Raw genomic sequence first — 18,596 nt, 5'->3', positions numbered from 1 at the left:
GTTTCCAGTGCTGTGCTCGGGGTGAGTCCTGGAGGCAGGAGCAGTGTTTATGGCAGGGTGTTCATCGCTGGTGGTGGGCTTGCTGCTGCTAGATTTGTACGGATTGAGTCTGTCCAACTGTTTAAAAAAAGGTGGGTGGGATGACTGGCTGTTTATTCTTTGATTCTTTGTGAATAGTTGGAAGAAAAATAAAACAACTTCATTTGAACTCTGAGAAAGACAGCTGTGTGTGTAGACGATACAAGGACTGCTAATGCTTTACTTACAGGCATTTCACTGTAAGAACCAATTTCTGCCAAAATTTTAGTAGTGGAGGTGGGTCTTATGGAAGTAGTTCCTTCTATATAAAGGAGGGAAGGCAAGGCTGGGTGCCTGGGTGCCACATATTCTGCCAGAACAGATGAAAATGGCATATCCTGCACAATCCTGAATGCCAAAGGGAGTCTCGCACAGGAGGCTGGTTTGCATGAAAACGAGGTAGTCGCTGCTGCCAGTGTGGATGTAGGGAATTAGGCACTTTGGAGAGTTCTGGCCAGGGTGTGAGCAAGCTGGCTAGAAGTTTACTAACACACGATATCCTATTTGCAGCCTCAGCTTGGCAGGGCTCCTCTGGAAAAATTAAAGATTCCCTTTCCTGGCACAAAACCACAACAAGGAGTGGGAGTGAAACACAGCTGTCCCATCCCCGGGTTGAAACGGCAGTCTTGCAGCTTGTCTTGCCAGCTGTAGGGAAGTACAGTATTCAGAGCATGAATCTAGTTTTCTGACTGATGCTCGTTAATAGTAAATCCTTAATTTCATCCTATATGATCTCTTGTTATCTGTGTGTGTTTAATTGAGAAATGGCTCTCTGAAAAGCCCTCTGAGAACCTGTTTGAAAGTGACTTAAATTGCTGGCTCTAGGGCTGCGTCTTGTCTTAATCCTTATCATATTTGAATTCCATTGTGAAGTGCCAAACAAAAGCACATCAGAAATACTAATAAAAAAGATACTATGTAAATAATTGGGTGGTTGGCAGATGTGATTGGATTTTACAATTCAAATGCTTTAATCCAGAAGTGCTGACTGTATACACAGTGCCAATAGGAGTGGTCACAGAAAGACACATATTTCCTGCAAGTGTGTGGAACACTTAGCCAGAGCTGATGTAAAATGAAAAAAGCCAAACACGTTTAACAAAGAAATTGAGAGCTGTTTTACTTTACTAGTAAAGATATTTACCTCTGGGCAAGTGACTTCCACCTTAGCTTAAATTACTTTTCCTTTCTGAGATTCATGCTCATCATGCAGTAATAGCAGTCCTTGCTAAATGGCCTGACGGTCAATATTTAGCATTCTTATTATACACTGAAAGGACCCAGTGGTTTCCCATGAATTTTCTAGGTGACAGTACCTGGATAAATGGTCCTCATCTCTTCTTTTTTTCCCCCCTTCCTTCAGTCCCTGGTTCCTACTATTATGCAGCCATCTCAGTTTTGCTGGCACAACAGGTTTTGGGAGCTGTGCTGTAGATAGCAAAGGTTGGGGGATGGGACAGACAGTCATTCCTTGGTGATGGTGGTTTCTCAGTTGAGTTGACACAATGCTCTGGTTTGCAACTTGGCCTTACTTGAAGTACTGCTGGCCCAGCTGAGAAGGGGCTTCACCATCACTTGGTGGTGGGAGGAGAGGGAACTCCGTAAGCCAAAACCGTTGCTGAACAGGGAACCTTCATTAGCCCCTTCCCTGGCTGACAAAAATCTCTTTATTGCATTTAAGTATAATTTGCTGGGGGTGAGCTGGGGAGAGTCTGTCACAAGCTTTAAAGAATTTGTTCTTAGACTGAAAAATCTTCAGAGCGGTGTAACAGTCAAATAGGAGTAGTTGTGTGCATGCACATGAGCACCTTTCCATTATCAGGTTTCTGATTAAATAGGAACATGTTTCCTAAAAATAAATAGGTCCAACCTGTTAAGTGGTTAGCAAAATTTTAGCATGTAAGTTTTTCTTACTTGCACCGCTCACACTTGCTGTTTAAAAATTAAAACAGAATGTGTGTGTGTCTTGTCAGCCCTCAGCTTCCTGACACTGGGACTGTTAAACCTTTATATGTGAGGCTGAAGGGTTCTCTATCACCTTTCCATTACACCTTTAGGCACTTGAACTGTAATCAAATCGCCCCTTGACCTTCTCTTTGAAGTGAATAGCTTGGACCTTAGGGCTGGATGAGAGACCTTTCTGATCCTTCTCTTCGGCTCTTCTGCTAGCAGAGCCCACTGCAGTGTATCCACATCCTTCCACAGCTGTGGATACGAGAGCTGAACAGGTTGTCCCAGTAGTGACTGTGCAGATGCCAAATAGAGATGATGAAATGTTCTTACTCAGCATTTTCCCTAATATCCAAGTGCTCTCTTTCATCTTTTTCTTTTCTTCTCTTTCTACTGTTTATTGCTAGTTTAACGCTGGCTTAGCAAGTCTACCTGCTGTCTTTCCAGTCTGTGTGAGGACTGTCCAGGTCCAAGCAGGGGTTGTAAGCTCAGTCTTATAAAATAAACAGAGAATGCGTGAAGTAAACGGACTACTGGAAAAAAAAGCCATTGGTGAGTTCTCTTGGGTAGTTGAAATAGCATAGTAACTGCATCGCGCTTGGGAAAACTGTCTTTCTGCTGGAATCGCTTCCATTTGGAAGATTTACAGCAGATGGAGTGGCCTCTGGCTTTGTTGGCTTGTTTGTGTCTTTTGGTGTTCAAAGGGACTTGTAGTCATCCAGAGACCTCCCGCACAGTTTCTTTCCTGCTGTCACGTTTTTGCTCTCTGGGGTTACACCACATCGAGAGCCGGGCCCCTGTTAGAGGCCGTTTGCACGTTCCCTGCTATGTTGTGTTTAGGTGGTGGCTTTTGGTGTGGGGCTGGGAGGGAAGGGGGCGAGGTGCGGAGGGAAGAAGTAGAATGTGATTTAACATGGGTAGTCTCTTGGGGAGCTGTTTGGACTGAAGCAGTCCTGCTGTCTTGGTGCCAAGCAAACCTGCTTTGGTGCTTAATAGTGGGAGACATTGGCAAGCACATTCCGTGTGAGACGGATGATTAGATTTATTGTCAATCACTTTGTATTCCCTAGAATGAGAAATAATTTATTTAAGAAATGGCTTTCTTGGAATGCAGGCTTAAAAATTCATCAGTGATCTGTTTGTTCTGTCTCCTTCAAGATTATAAAAGCTTTTTTTTTTGCTTTTTGTGTTGTGGCGGTGTGTTTTGCTGTAAAAAGCGTTTTTGTTGCGTAGTTCAGCTCTACAGGCAAGATTATGGGTGGGTGAGGGGATTAGTTAAATTTTACACTGATCTGATACGGCTGCTAGGACACTCAAATAATGTTCCAGTCTTGGTCATAATGCAAAGAATGCAGAGATGGTTTACATCTGCCTTGAAGTTAAAAAGCAATTCTCTAAGGTAGTTTCGTAGCAGTGCAAGTAGGCGTGCATGTGTTAGCCTAGAACTGACAGGCTGGGTCTGGCAGGTTTTGGTTTAACGCAGTAGTGATGTGTTTAAGTGGCTGGGGTAGAGTCTGGGACACACGGACTGCATAAAGAAACTTGCTGCTGTACTCTGCCAAACTGACGGTTGTTTTTTTTGTTTTAGATGAAGGACGTAGCTTGTACTTCTGACTCCTATGTGCATGTAAGTTTGTGGACTTGATATTTAGCAATACATGCATCAGTTTAATTTATGACCCAAACTCTGTGGGGCCAAGAAGAAAGGAAAGCTGAATGCCTGTCTTGCAGAAAGGAATGTACAAATGAGTCATTCCACACCACCCTTAATGCCAGCATTGTAGAGGCAGCAGGTGGAGATGAAGGAAAAAACTTGCTGGAAAATTGTAATCCATGATGTAACCTCATCCCACTAAAAATCTCCCTAATTTAGCCTTGGTTAGTTCATCTGAAAGACTCCAGAGAGGAAGCAAGTCGGATCTGTTCTGGGTTTGGTCAAAGATTAGGCATGCAGATTTGCATTGTGTTTGTCTTTGGGAGGTAGTTTGGCAAATCACAGTGAACTCTGTACAAATCTTGGTGAGAAACAGTCATTTCCTGCTCATTTAGCATGGTTTCCTAGTGGGCAAACTTTCCAGATAAACACTCGCCATGCTGTTGACAGCTAAGAGAAGTAGGGCTAGCCCTAACACTGTGTGTGCCAGGCGTTCTTTTTCTTTTTTTGCCTTTATAATTTTCGTATTAAAAATAACAGCTTATGCTTCTATGTTACTACTTGATCTTGCTGAACCACTGGGGGAGAAAACAGGCTTGTGACTAAGGGACTGAATGATGAATTGTGATACCCTCCTCCAGTTCTGGGTTCTACTGTAGACGTCTTACATCGGGGCTCTGGGGCCTGGATTCGTCCCCCAGCTTTAATGCTTTCTTGAAGTGCTTGGTGTCATTTCATGGCAAGTTGGTGGCAAGAGCTGGATGTGTCCAGGGGGGTGATTCAGTCTGCCAGATCTGAACTGTTCGCTGAAGCTCCTATTCTTCTTTTTGACTAAAGAGGAAGAATTAAGTTATTGTGCATTTAGATACCTCGCTAAGCTGCACCTGAAGATAGGTGCTGTGAATTTGAACTTATTATGCATCCATTTCACTACCTGGAAGATGTGTGTCCTCACTCTTCCCTCCTAGGAGCTCTCTAGGTCAGCAGACAGCTCTACCACATCGCAGCAGTATTGCCCTTTTGCAGTACAAAAGCTCCTAGTGATTGTTTTGTTCTGAAAATCAATGGGCATGCGTGATTTGCTGAGCATTACCTTTAGTGTAGTGGGACTGATTAACGCCTAAGTTTTAAGTATATATTATCACATCTGTTGAAGTTGACTGAGATGTAATGTCTTGACATCTTTGGTTAACACCCAGTCAATCTGAAAAGCAGGGCAAGGCAGTACAGAGCCCTGAGAGACGTCTTACTTGTCAAAGTGACAAATTGCCCTTTCGGATTCAAAGGACCAGCTTGCATGGCAGAGCTAAGTAGCTACTGGAGAAAGGGGAGGAGAGCATGGGAAAAATACGCTATTTGTTTAGGCCTTCCCCTGTATTTTTTTTTGTTGTTTGTTGCTCTGAGTTGAAGCTCTTTGTTTTCCTTCGTCTGAAACAATTTAACAGCAGGTTGAGAGGAGCAAAGCCTCTAGGATTCTGCCTCTCCCACTTCTCGTTCTTATAAACTGTTTACAATCTCCTTCAGTTTTCTAGCTTTGTATGGAAAAGTTCAGTGGGTCAGCTTTCCCTTTAGCTTCATCCATCATTCCAGTCAATTAGAAATAGTTGAGGGCCAATTGCCCGGTCTTCCATTAACTGAGACACTTCAGATTGTTTAAAATAGCATAAAAGCCCTCTTTGTTGACCGTTGGGCAAGCACTGTAGATTTCCCTGTTGATGGGCAGTTACCGCGTGGCTGAACAGAACCCCAGTGTGTCTCGCAGTCCTTGAGGGATGAATATTACTACTGCGGGCCTTGTCTGGGTTTTGATTCCTTCTCCTTCACCTCCGCCTCTTGCTTTCCCTGAAAGGTGTGATGCCTTCAGATGGTGAATTACCAGGCCTGCTTGCAAAAAAAGCTGCTCTTTGTGGCTTTTCAAAACTTCTGTAGTTGAGGGGTTTTTTTTGGTTGCTGAAATGTTCCTTTTTAACCTTGGTGCTTTAAAAGCTCTTGGCGTTATTTGTTAGTCGCTTGTCGTGTGTGTTTCTAAAGGATAAAGGAAGTGTGTAAGTGTTCAGGAAACAGTTAGTGCATTGTGGTGTGTGGCTGAGTTCATTCTGGTAGCCCATGCCAGGACAGCCTGCTTTCATTTAGGGCTAACATTTTCCTTATGTTCTGAGCTGACCAGCCTTAGGGTAGAGCTGGCGCGAGAGCTCTAACAGAGAGCTTGGAGCTTGTCGTAGGTTAATGTGTTTGGGTTCACGCTGAAGTGAGCTGCATCCATTGTATATATACATACATATATATTTATATATATAAAAACCACATTTTGTTTCACGTGACACTGAACCAGAGAAGTAGGCTTACAAAGTGGTTTATCTGCAGCAAAGTAGATATTTATATATTCCCATCGTAAAATCATTGTCTATCTCTTTCCGGTGTCATACACTGCCTAGGTTTCAGTACGGGCTAGTCCGTGTGCTTTTCGTTGTCCCAGAGCTGTTTTGCCTGAATGATGTGTCATCGTTGCAGCAGTGTTTCCCCCGATTCTGAAGAGTTTGGATAGGTGTGACTGAGCACCTGTGCTTGGTGCTGAAGACCTGGACCTTGCTGTGTTTTTTGAACTGGAGGAGTGCAGCATGTGGCAGTCCTTGAACATGAGGCCTCCATGTTCTTCCAGAAGGTGCCCTGCCCCGCAGTAGTGCAAGCACTGCTGTACGTGAGGGCTTACCTGTTTCTCTCTTCCTGAGGAGATCTAAAAAGAGTAAGACAGTCTTCTCTACAGCTGCCTTTTAGATGATACAGGCTGGGTGATGTGCATGTGCCGGTTAGCTTGGATTCCAGCTGTTGCACTACTGAGATACAGAAAACGCTCTCTGGGCAAATCCAGGGCAGAGAACACAGCAGGGATCTTCAGGCTGTGGTGAAAGAAAGGGAGCTCTGACAAGGTGGGAGAATATGATGGTAACCAGATCTGAGAGCCTTCAACTGCTGGGGAGCTGGATCTTTTATTGGAGAAAGATCTGCCACAAATACACGAAGTTCAACAAACTCTGCCGGTGATTTTCTTCCTCTGATGTCCCATTGGGATACCAACCTGATGCAGATCTCGAGATAGACTTGTTGGATTGATGTGTTCCTGCAGACTTGCCTTTCTCGTCTTCCTTTATCCTCCACGTGCCTTCAGCAAATACAAGCTTGAGGACACGACTGAGCTGGAAGTGCAGACCTAAGTTGGAAGGAGACCAGCAGGACAGAATGTCAGCGAGGCTTGACTCTGGCAAAACCGATGTTTGCCTGCTTTGCACTTAGGAATAATCTCATGCTTCGCAGTGATTGAAGCCTTAATAAGTAATTTAAACAAAGAGTAGTAGGAGGAGAAAGAATCCACATTTAATTCAATTAGCATTGTTGTCCGATGCTATTAATTATGCCCAGACTTGTAATGTGTTTCACAGGAGTTGATATTGAACTTTGTCTGTGCTGGGGTTGACTGAGGACAAGTATGTCCACTGGTGTAGAATCCAGCCTTTGTGCTTTGCAAAAACCTTCAAATTTGGTATCTTGATAGTAGCCTGGAGTAAGCGGTAGCCTGAATAGCCTGCATTGCAGTCTACTGAACAAAGGGTATCTCTGGGAGAATGATGATTTCATGTACATGTTTTCAGTGTTTTTGAAGAGGGACTGTTTTAGTGGAAGTAATAATCTCCTGCAATTTTGTATTATTTCCAGACTGTTTTAAATTGTTTCATAGGCAGAGAATAAGGAACTTTGTTTACTGTTTTACAGTAGGATGTCTGATCCTCCTGGGGGAGGTTATTCTTTTATTAAAAAAAATATAAAATAGCTGTTTGGGTGGAAATATAACTCTAGGAATTGAAATGGTGATGATTATAGAAGCTATAGTATTCTAATGCAAAATAAGCCCTAGGAGATATGTGCCCTAAATGGTAAATCTCTCTGTTTTTTAACAAAACAAGAATTACTGTTATTTTATGATTCTTGCTTATTTTACAAGGTCTTTAGCTGTTTCATCTGCACTTAACTTTTACAGGCTGGGGATAAATTGATTATTGTTTTGCTTTTTAAATAGCTTGGCTTTTTTAAAGCATGCTAGAGATGCAAGCACAGATCAACAGGGTAGGATTAATTTGGTACTCAAAAAAGCAGGGAGAAAAGCCATGACTACTGACACGCTATGCAGTAACTGGATTGGAATCTGTTCTCATAACTTGGTGGTGTTTTTGTAATCTTGTCGGAAGGAGACAAAGATGATTATTTGAAAGGCACCTCATGAGTAATGCTCAGCAATTTTGTGGGGGAATATCACCTTGATATGTGTGTGTTTATTGCAAGAGAACTCCTGCTGCCGTTTTACAGGGGCTGTGGGATCACTCAGGCCCCTGAGGGGTTCTACCCAGAGACCTGAGAGCTCTATTTAAGCTCAGCCCTGAGCCCTCAGTCCATGCTTGGTCTATGCTGGAGGAGTACTGGTCTCCAGCTGTGAGCTGCAGCCATGCCTGTGCCTGGCCATGGACCCCATCGATCCAGACCCTGACCTGCAGACCGACTTCCCAGCCTGACCTCAGACCTGCCTTATCACTGTGGACCTGCCTGGCTGTCATGGACCTAATCCTAGCCCAGACCTGCAGATTTGCTTCCCGGGTTGACATTGAGCCTCCCTCATCACCGTGGTATTGCCTCTTGATTGGACCTGGCTCCCATCTCAGGTCTGTCCTGCTTGCCTCGCTTGGGTGCTGTGGAAGTGGGCCCCAGCCAGCGAGGCTCCTGCCCAGCCATCCAAAGGATCCCCCTCAGCACCATGTCCCTCGGGGAGCTGCTGTGACACGATTTCTGTAGTTTGTGCCTCGAGTGTTTCAAAGGCAGGGTCCCTGGAGGAGGAGGGAGCCAACCTGCAGGAGCTGTCAAGGATCCTATGGTCTCCCATTGAAGAGGACTGGAAAGAAGCTCCCTTTGGATTTGATCTTCCCAGATGCACAGCTGATGACAGTGATCGCTGTGGCATGGCAGATCCCTCTTGTGCTGGGAAATACCTTCTTGCTCGACAGTAGGGGAAGGACCAAAGGGTCTTGGCCAGTGTGATAGGAAAAGAGGAATTGTCTGGTTGCTTTTGCTTTGAAAGCCCCCAGCAAGGTAAACGAATGAGTGTGTGTTGTTCTAAACTGGAATTATCTACCTCTAGCAGGCAGGGAACTACTGGTAGGATTATTCATTAGGGGTGTCATGTTCTAGCTCTATCTAGCAACTTGTGTTTTACTTTGAATAATTAGACTTACCTGCCAAATGTTTGGAATCTGAGATGTATTTAGCAAAAAAGCGTCCTAAATACTGACTTAGAAGCTGAGCACAGAGGAAGGTGGTTGAAAGGAGTAAGGTGTCCCAGTTTCTGCAATTTCTGATGACCTATAATCCTTAATGATGGAAACTAAAAACAGATAACAAAATCTAAGCATCTTTTCTACATTAATGTTAGCTCGTGACAGCTCCAGGTTAGCGATGTGGAGAAAGTACTGGTTTTGGAGATCAAAGAACCACCTCCTTAAGCTAATTCAGGGAGTAAGCTGGATGATATGCTGTGCTCTTTGCTCACTGCATTCCTCAGTAGCTCACATAATAAGAAGGAAGACACAATAAGATGCAGTCTGGTTAGTCGTCTGTGTTGGGATATCTACCTTGAACTTTGCAAGCTTTTATTCTTTCTGATGCTTAGGACAGTCTCTTGCTAACAATAGTTTTCTCTTGTAGGAATGCAGATCTGTACCATATCTTCCTTGAATCTTCATTTCAGAAGCAGCCAGAGGATAAAAACTAGTACAGTGCTCATTTAAAGTCAATATGCTCTAGTTTGCAATTTGCTCGTTTAAGTGCCCAGCTTTAAAGGTTTCATTTCCCACAGGCAGCCTGAATACAAAGGGAGACTTTATTTTTTTCATAAAGAAAAAGTTTTGCAAAAGCTCAAAGAGCAAAATATTTCTTTCCACCTTCCATCTCCTCAGGTTTATTATCACAAAGCAGATTTTGCCTCTGAATCTAGAGGGGAACGAAGAGGTGTAAATTCATGCAGTCACCTCAAGATGCAGCTAGAAACGAGGATGATGAATGGAGATGTATGTATGTACATACATGTGTGAGAGGAGTGAGAAGGTCCCACCTTGAAGCAGTTTTGGCATTCGATGCCTTGGAGATGACGAAGAGGTTTACAGGGACAAGGTGTCATGGAAAAAATCTCTACTTGTAACTGGTTTCTTTACTGTAGGCAAGGCTGGGGTTGCATGAAGGTGAACAGAAGTTCTGAGTCTTTACTGTATTGCGATATTGTGTAAATTCTTGTGTTTAGAGGAAAGCTTTACTGTGGGGTGGGGAAAAGGGAGTTGCAGTTAGAATACAGTATCTTCAAGAAAAATGTGAAGGGATTAATATATTTGTCCCAGGAGCGAGTTTCCCTTCTGAAGCTGTGGGCAGAAGACACAATCTGGCATCTGAACCCTACCATAAGGGATTCAGTGTGTATCATAAGTTATTGGCCATAATGATTAAGTACTGCAGACTGGAAGGAGTGATTTTCTTTAGGATTTCAGAAGCCTTATTCTCATTGATTGATTCTGTAGCCTGAGTTATTCTGTGGTTTCAATAGAAATGGAAGTAGTGCCTGCTTATATCACCTCTGTTGGTCCAGCATGTGTTATCTTTGAAGACTGTCCATGTTGCATTTTGACTGAGATGATTGCCTGAAACTTATTGTCATGGTCTTGGTTAATATTGGCGCTTACAAAAGCGGCTTCCTTACTGAAGTCCAAGTTCCAGAATGTCAGAATACAGCTGTAAGTAAAGGCAACTGAACAGGGGCATCTCCGCTTGTTTCAAAGGAAAGTATAGCTCACGTAAGGATTAGATGATGCTTTTCACTGTGGAGCTTAATGAGACCTCGGTACCCTGCTCCTGCTCAGCAGCATAGGGTCACTGGGAAGGATACTGTCCTTCAGGGCTTGCACAAAACATGGCACAGCAAAAGGGGCAATCCAGAGTTCATCGTTGGGATGAAATGCAATTTTTCTAAGTAAAATGTTACAAAATAAAATGTACTTCCCTGGTGATGAAGCTGCTCGCAGGTAGAGAATATTTAAACCTTTATGTAATTAGACTCAGCACCTGCATGGCAACAGTTTTGTCCCAATCATTTTGTTTTCCTGTGATGTGAAAAGGTATGCTGAATTTGCCCACAGTGTTTTCTTTAGGGAAAGTGTGTTCACTTTGCAATTTAGGGCTCTGTGTCATTCCTTTCCTTTTTTTTTTTTAATAGAAAAAAAGTGTGTCTGTGCGTGTACATTTGTGTCTGTGTGTATATATGTATTCCTTAATAAAGGATGTTTTTTGTGTGCCTGTTTGACAAGATGTACAAACAGAAGCCCTGCTTTGGTTTTGAGGCCTGTAGCCTCATACCTTCAGGGCTTATAATGAAATGAACAGTCTGTCGCTTTATTTTATGTAGTTGAGGATTCATAACGCTGGGGAAAAGTCTTACTTCTCTGTATGTAAGCAGGTTCTTTATTGGCCGCTTGCTGTGAAACTTCTGAAATACATTCATCTACCAAAGGGGAGCTTCTCTGATTTTTGTGCTGAGACACACAATTGTGTAAGAAAAAGGAAAGTTCAGACGTTAGGGCTGGCGAGAAGCAGAAGCGTTCTCTTTGGGCAGTATCCCTGCAACAACTGGCCTTTGATCTACTTTCTTTCTGTTTAGTATTTCTTTATGTTGTCTGCCTGTTATAAATTTTAAATAAGCTATAGCCAGTTAGATCTTACGGACTTAGGGAAGGGAAGATGTCAGAAGGGTAGCATTTCACATAATTCCACTATTAATCTCTAGCTATCAATTTTTTTTAAATTATCATTGCTTTGGACAGTTTGAGAACGGTGTCAGTTTAATAGTAGGTCTTGATGTTTTATAGCCTTCTGTAGTCTGCAACTGAGTGTATTTTATCAAATGGAAATAAACTTTTAATGGTGTGTAAGATTAACTGCTCTGAAAGCCAATGGTCCTGTTCACTGCAGAACTGAATGAATGTTTTTACAGACAAAAATTCCACTCTTCCTACGCTGGGCATTGAAGAGAGAGCTTAAAGCACGTTTAAATATAAGGTAGTAATCTGTTAGTCTGTAGTAGGTTGCCTATAGATATGAAGTCCTTGATAGATGCTTCACATGATTTCCATTTACTGAGCTGAGCCCAGTCATACCAGCATAGTTGCAGCACGCTTTTTTGAGACAGTAAATATTTCTTTCTCTGAATATCTGCTAGCAAGTAAAATGTGTTTTTCAATTGAGAAAGCTGAAATCAATAGAATAGTTATACCATGATGGTAGAAGTGAAGTTAATTTTTTTACCTGCTTCTTTAGGAACAAAGCCCCAGTAACCAGACATCAATAGCAATGATGCAAGAGCCTCAAGAAATGGTGGAAGAGACAGTTACTGTGGAGGAAGACCCAGGCACTCCCACTTCCCATGTGTCTATTGTCACTTCTGAAGATGGAACCACAAGGAGAACTGAAACCAAGGTGAGAGGTTAATAACCAACGAGGAAAATGGCAAAATAACACCTAATCACAAAATCAAAATAGCAGCGAGGAGCATGAGTGATGATAATCATGCTGTTGTGATCCTCAGTGATTTTGAATGTTCTGCTTGCCAGCAAAGCTGAGTTCAGGGGTTTTTCAGTTTCGCCTCTGTGTCTAGTTTGCGATCAGCTGTGCTGATACAGCTGTTCATGGAGCTGTGAACTGAACAGTAGAAATTATCCAGGTTAACCAAACAAAAACACTAGAACCCCTTCCCAGACTGTTTATTCTTTTAAGATTCACTTTATTTTACTGAAACAGTTCACAGCATTGCCCTGCAAACACATACGGTGATATGAGAATTAGATGAGTCGGTAGGGCTTGGAGTAAATTGCTTTTGCAGCTGAGGAAAATGTGCTTGGAAATATGTCTTCAAAGTAGTTACAATCTGTAATAACGATATGCAATTATGCGTTTGTCCTTTAGAAAAAGAAACATCCTATTTAAATAATGCCACAGCATTTAAATTCTGCAACAATCTTGCGAATGGAATTTTACTCCTGTTGTATAGGGAAAGCTGGGTGTGTTCTCAAGTGACCTGTACCTCAGGTTCAGCTGGATTACAGGTGTTCCATGTGTTCTAATTTTCCTGATGTCTTTTTGTTCCCTTGTGTAAGGTAATTTTGCTGTATATTCATGGCTGCCTCACCTGCTTTTGGGTACCACTGGAACACTAATACACCTTGACGTCGGGGTCTTGGAAGTTGAGCTGGCGTCTTTGTTAGGTTTCGGTCATGTGAAAGATTAAGGGTGATTCCCTTTTAAAAAACTTCTGAACAGCACTGATTAAAGAAAAAAAGAGACTGTCCAATGGTTTTCTGTGTTAAAAGGAGTTGAACAGAGGTCACTGCATAAATCAATGTTTATTTTTACTGGTGTTCCAGAATTACAGTCCTCTAAGATACCTATTCAGAATATCAGATCCTCAGGTTGGAGTAAATGAACGTTGATTTCCTGAGGTCAGTGGGCCTGCACACATTGCTGTAAACTGAGTGTCTGGTTTAATGTTAGAAGATAAATATAACTGGCCTATTTTCTCATTGTTGGAAGGAGATGAAGGTCTTAAAATAAAAATAAAACAAACAAAAAACCCCAAATTTTTATTAGCTCTTCAAATAATCTAATGTATTTAGTCTGTGACTTATTTGAAAGAAATGCTGTATTCTTTCTAGTGGCAGCAACAACAACTGTTATTTACAGGAAGGAAGTGATAAAATTACGGTGGTGATGGACACCTTTTTATATGTACTAATAGTAGTGCATAGTTTTAGGAGACTGTAAGTGCAGCTATGCAAGGGAATAAAATGATAGCTACAACTGTAAAAATAGAGGAGAGGCCATGCAGTGGTCTTTAGATAACGGGACCACATGGAATGAAATAGTTTGTCTGAAATAGTCATGCCCCTGATAAAGCTGCATGTTTGTCATAGCGTAAAAGGTGCAATTTTCTCCTGTGTGTGGTGTACCTGCTATTTTTCCATCTTCCCACAGAAAGGGACAGTGGCAGGCATTGTATCTGCATATGGGAAAGAAAATTGAAAAAACAGTGACCCTAGAGCTATTGTTCCATTTCTAAGAGCAAGGCTTTCTTCTGTTACTGTAGTTCCTTCCAGGCACTGAAGTGTCTTCAGAATGCGAGGAGGGTGCATAGCTGACTTGCTCTGCATTTATGTTGTTTCAAATAATTTCACTGACTTCAACTTAACTATCTGGAGGTGTTTCCTATTATTTCACTGCTAAAAAGACCAGCTCTTAAAAAAAAAAAAAAAATCCAGTTGTTGAGAAAAGTGATTGTGAAATGTCAAAACACAGATGGGGTTGGCTTAGCCCTGACGCTGTCAGAAGAGGTTCTGTGACTTTGCTGAGGCGGTTGTTGCCTCTGAAATGGTTTTGTTTTGACTTTTCCTTGCTGTGATAATATGGCATAGATTTAACAGCTCTTAGATAGGAATCTGAGGTCAGATGTTTTAAAATTTTTTTTTTAATCACGTTGGTCTTCAACTTGCTTTTTGTTTTGATAGGGAATGTGAAAATGAAAACTGTTGTCACTGGGGTTTTGTAGTACCAGTTAAGTGTCCTGGATCAATTGGCATTGACTTCCTATCACTTCTAATAGGTATCATCATAGTGCTTTTACAGGTCATATTATTATACGTGAGAGCCTTACAGAGAAAATGAAGTTTCCTGGTGCCTCTGTGCAGTGGCAAAATTCTGACCTTGCTGCTCAGATGAGGATGGTGAAGGAAAGCATTTCTCTGGGATGAGAGATGCAAACACGTGTCTGCTGGGCATGAGTGTGCAGTGGCAGGATCTTTGTTGAAGCCAGAACTGCTGTTCTGTATCTCTGCCTGTTCCCTCCCAGATTTAAAAAAAAGAAAGGGGTGGGGAGGGGGAAGGAAAAGAAAAAATGCGAAAGAAAAAAAAAAAAACAAACCCAAAACCTAACAAACCTCCCCCCATGAATCTGGCCTTGCTTTTAGTGTGCTGGTACTCCTTTACAAGGATGCATTTCTTATGGTGGGAATCCTCACATCTATTTTCAGTAATATCTAATCTGTTCCCCCCGAGTCATCTGTTAAGTCAAAGTAGTTAGCACAACATGCAAATAAAGATTTTTATGCTCTACATGGCTGTGCTTGCTCTAGGCTTCTTTGAGGAAGGGTTTAGAACCTATTTTTATTACCTCTGTAACCAGAAGGCTCTTCTGGACAGTGCCAGTCTCGATCTCCAGTGTATTTGTCTTGCAAAGGAAGTGGCAGCACAAGATGCTTCCTCCATCAGAGGAAGTAACACAGGTCGTGTTTCTTCAAGAGCCAAAGAGTCCAGAGAGGTTTTCTAAATGTATGCTTTCTTTGCTGGATAGCTTATGTGGGGATTAGTCAACCTAATGCCATTGAGTATGTATTTTTGGATCTTTAAAAGATAATTGTCGTTTATTTTTGCTAAATTGTATACTCTTTAGGTTGCGGGAGAGTGATGCCTCTGAAATTCCTCCTCTTGAACGGAAGCATAGCAAAAGCTGTAAATGGGAGTGCTCCTGTATGCTGCTGTTCCTTTATTTTGCCCCCCTGTTGTTTCAGAACCATAATTTATAGAGGTTATTATCTTCAATAGTGTATTAAGTAAACAACCTTAATCCAGAAGCATTGACAGTTTCGCTATGCTTTTCCCCACATTCTTGAAGATGCCTGTAGCAGTGAAGCAGGAAGAAGGCATAATAGAATTTAATATTTTACATATTTTAAATAAAGAACATCTGCCTTTTCAAAATGAGATATCTCTCAGTAATTTTCCCCAAGCTGTTCTTCTCTTAGTACTATACTGACTAAGTCCCTACATAACATTCACTGCACAAAAGATGTAGCAGATAATACTTCATTTCAACTTTATAATCTCTCTGGAAGCCAAATACCTATCACGCTAAAACAGTGAAAGTCACCTTGGGGAGAAGACTACCACTTCTTGCCTGTCGGCTGGAACACTGCCCAGTGTTAAAGGGAGCCTGTTCGTACGTGGCTGAAGAGAACCCAGTAAAGCAAACTAGATTTGCGTGTGCTTGCGTTAATGTTTGCTTTTTTCTTTCTTCAGGCACCTTTTATTTTTATCTTTGAAATGCTAAAAGATTGAAGAGATTTAGGTCACTTTTATTCATTGAAAATGACGTTTAACAAACTGTGGAATCAATCTGTATACAAAGTTGTTTTATTTCCAGTCCATCCATTTGCCTTGTGCTTTCTAATACTCAGCAAGGCCAGATCCTTCCCAACAGTGACAGAGCTTCCAGCTTCCTAGCACCAGTGATGGGAAAGTGCTTGCGACTGAAACTCTTCGGTTGTGGCGGTGCCGGGTACCCTGAGATGCAGTTCTTCGAAACTTTGCAGAAAATTCAAGGGAATTAGGTAATAGAACGGGAATGGATTTCAGCCGAAGTTGAGGGCCCTTTGAAAATGTGAAATGTTGAGCTTAAAATTGAAGGGGAGAAATTTGAGCTGTTGTTTTGAAAACCTACGGGGCGAGTTCTTACACAGCATTTAATAGAAAGGTAATAGCTTCAACCTGCTTGGGCTGATTAATTTTTACAGTCCGTAGTTCAAAAATAAGCTCTCAGAAATGTCAGAATGCTTTTATCCTTGCGCATTCCTTCTCATCTGTTTTTTGTTTTATTACATAGTTTCAACAAAAATTTTAGCCCTGTCAGCTTTTATAATGTACTTAATTTATCAAAAAAAAAAAGGGGCAAAACAAAACCAACTTCAGTAACAAAATGGAAGGCAAAATTACAGGTTCTTGTGAAGATGACTGCATTTGACCGTGATAGCCCACTTCAAATTTCAGTACAGTCTTTCCTCCTCTTGTGTCTGAGCACTGTGCACTTTGAGGGATCCACTTGTACCATCTGCACATGCATCCAGTAAGTCCAACTGTTGGATATTTTCATGTTGTTCTCCCATCCTTCAAGACAAATAGAAGGATGAGGGACAGAAGAACGCGGAAGCTGCTTCAAATGTGTGAATATTTCTTTTATGTTCTGTTGGCAGATGTATCTCCAGAAACAGAATTAGTGAAAACACTGGCATGGGGCCTGTAGGGGAATTATTTAACAAAAAAATTGCTATTTGGGGGGGAGAACAAGGGTAAGGTCAGTAAACCTGACGTGTAGTTATATTCTGGGGTGGGGGCAGCACCAATGAAAGCACCCACTTGCAGTCTCATAGGATTTTGGTTCCGGAGGGCTTGAATAAGTTGGTATATTAGAACTTTTTCTTTTTTTTTACTGTGGTTGAAACCTTAATATATTTTACAGGAAATAAAGAATTGCAAATATATTTTAAGCATACTCGGACAACCTCTTCACAGGGAAGTAATCTGAAGTTTTTATCTGGTACTCTAGGAGATTGTAGCACTGAAACAATTGAGCACCTTTTGATTTGTGATCGGGCTAAAAAACCTCTTTAAACGGGTTTTCTTTAGAGATGGAAAGTAAACAGAGGAAGTCAAATTACACTTTCTCAAAGTAACTTGTATCTCTAAATTTTTCATTAGAGCATATCTGTAGTGAGGAGTTCATGCTAATAAATCTTTTTCAAGATTGGGTGCATCTGAAGGATCAGGTGTCTCTCAGATAAGACAGTCTGCTGGGACTCTCGTTTGGAATAGCTTCGTTTTCTCTGGCTAATGCATCAATATTAAGGAAACCACAAAAATGTTGGGAGAGATTACTGTGCTGTCAGCTGCTCAAGGCTGCCTGTGTTCTTTTAAGAAATATAAATGAAACATTCCCTTGAGCTGGATTTCCTGAAATAAAGATGTTTGCTTTGTTGGGTGGTGTTTTTTCTTTTTTGCTTGGAAACCTAATAAATGGACCTTCCTTTGTGTGCTGGCTAATTGCTTCCAAAAAGCTTCCCTTTATTGTCCTGTAGGCAACGAAGTCTGTTTATCACATGGTAAATCTTCTATCTCAGTGCCTACCCCTGACAAATGAGGCATGAGTGCAAATACTCCTTCTCTCTCAAAATATAAAAAGACTCGGTTTGATGGCCCCAACATAACACCTTTAGCATTATTAAATGCTTTTATGCTATGAGAAATGCGTACTTTAATGCTTGAGTGAAATGTTCCTTTTTATGTGTCTGACAAGGGGGTTTTGATTGTCCTGAGTCTTTCCACTCGTTAACAGGGTCAGCATTCAGAAAATGAGAGGTGAAGCTGTGCTAACGTTGTAAACTTGTTCTTACATGCGCTGGCTGACACTAAGTGTGTCTTTTTGACTAGCTACCGCCATTGAAAACTTGTCTGTGCTAGTCTTGAAGACGGGAAGAAATTGCAAATGAATCTCCTGCATTCTGTGTTGGTCATATTAAAAAAAAAAAAATCTCTGTAAATACTCTGTAGAGTACCAGAGCATGGTGAAAAACTCATTAAGTGTAACTGGTAAGTCACAAATTGTTTAGGAATTGATTTGCGAAGTGTTCTGAAATTCTGCTTTGTCTTTTTTGTGTACACGTACTGAATAGTTGTAGACGATTGTCCTTGCCATAACATTTCTGCATTGTGTTACCTCATTCTGTTTGACAATAACAGTGATTCTCCATTAGACAGTCAAAAATGAGCAAGAGTCCAGAATTGGCAGTAGGAATGCTGGGTGAAGACAAACAGCAGCGATGCCTCTGCTGCAAAGCCTTTGTCCAAGGGTCCTGCAGGTCAAAGCTTGTTCTTTCTTTCGTGCTATTGCTGCAACCAGAGATCTTGCATTGTCTGATCTTGACAATTTTATGAAAAGTTACACATGACAAACTAT

At 41.6% G+C, this 18,596-nt stretch overlaps 1 protein-coding gene across 5 annotated transcripts in view; it reads left to right on the top strand.

The window, feature by feature from the left end:
* ARVCF (ARVCF delta catenin family member) overlaps positions 1-18,596 on the top strand; it is a 293,995-nt gene that overhangs the window by 185,943 nt on the left and 89,456 nt on the right. For all 5 annotated transcript variants that reach the window (XM_075168019.1, XM_075168018.1, XM_075168016.1 and 2 more), the window contains one exon: positions 12,080-12,238. In XM_075168019.1, the coding sequence (XP_075024120.1) occupies positions 12,113-12,238 (126 nt within the window). In that variant the 5' untranslated portion in view covers positions 12,080-12,112. The remainder of the gene's footprint in view (positions 1-12,079; positions 12,239-18,596) is intronic.

Source organism: Calonectris borealis, chromosome 18 (assembly GCF_964195595.1).
Source record: "Calonectris borealis chromosome 18, bCalBor7.hap1.2, whole genome shotgun sequence".
NCBI classification, from domain to species: Eukaryota; Metazoa; Chordata; class Aves; order Procellariiformes; family Procellariidae; genus Calonectris; species Calonectris borealis.
Note: the sequence above shows the minus strand (reverse complement) of the source record. Positions and strands in the feature narration are given on the sequence as shown.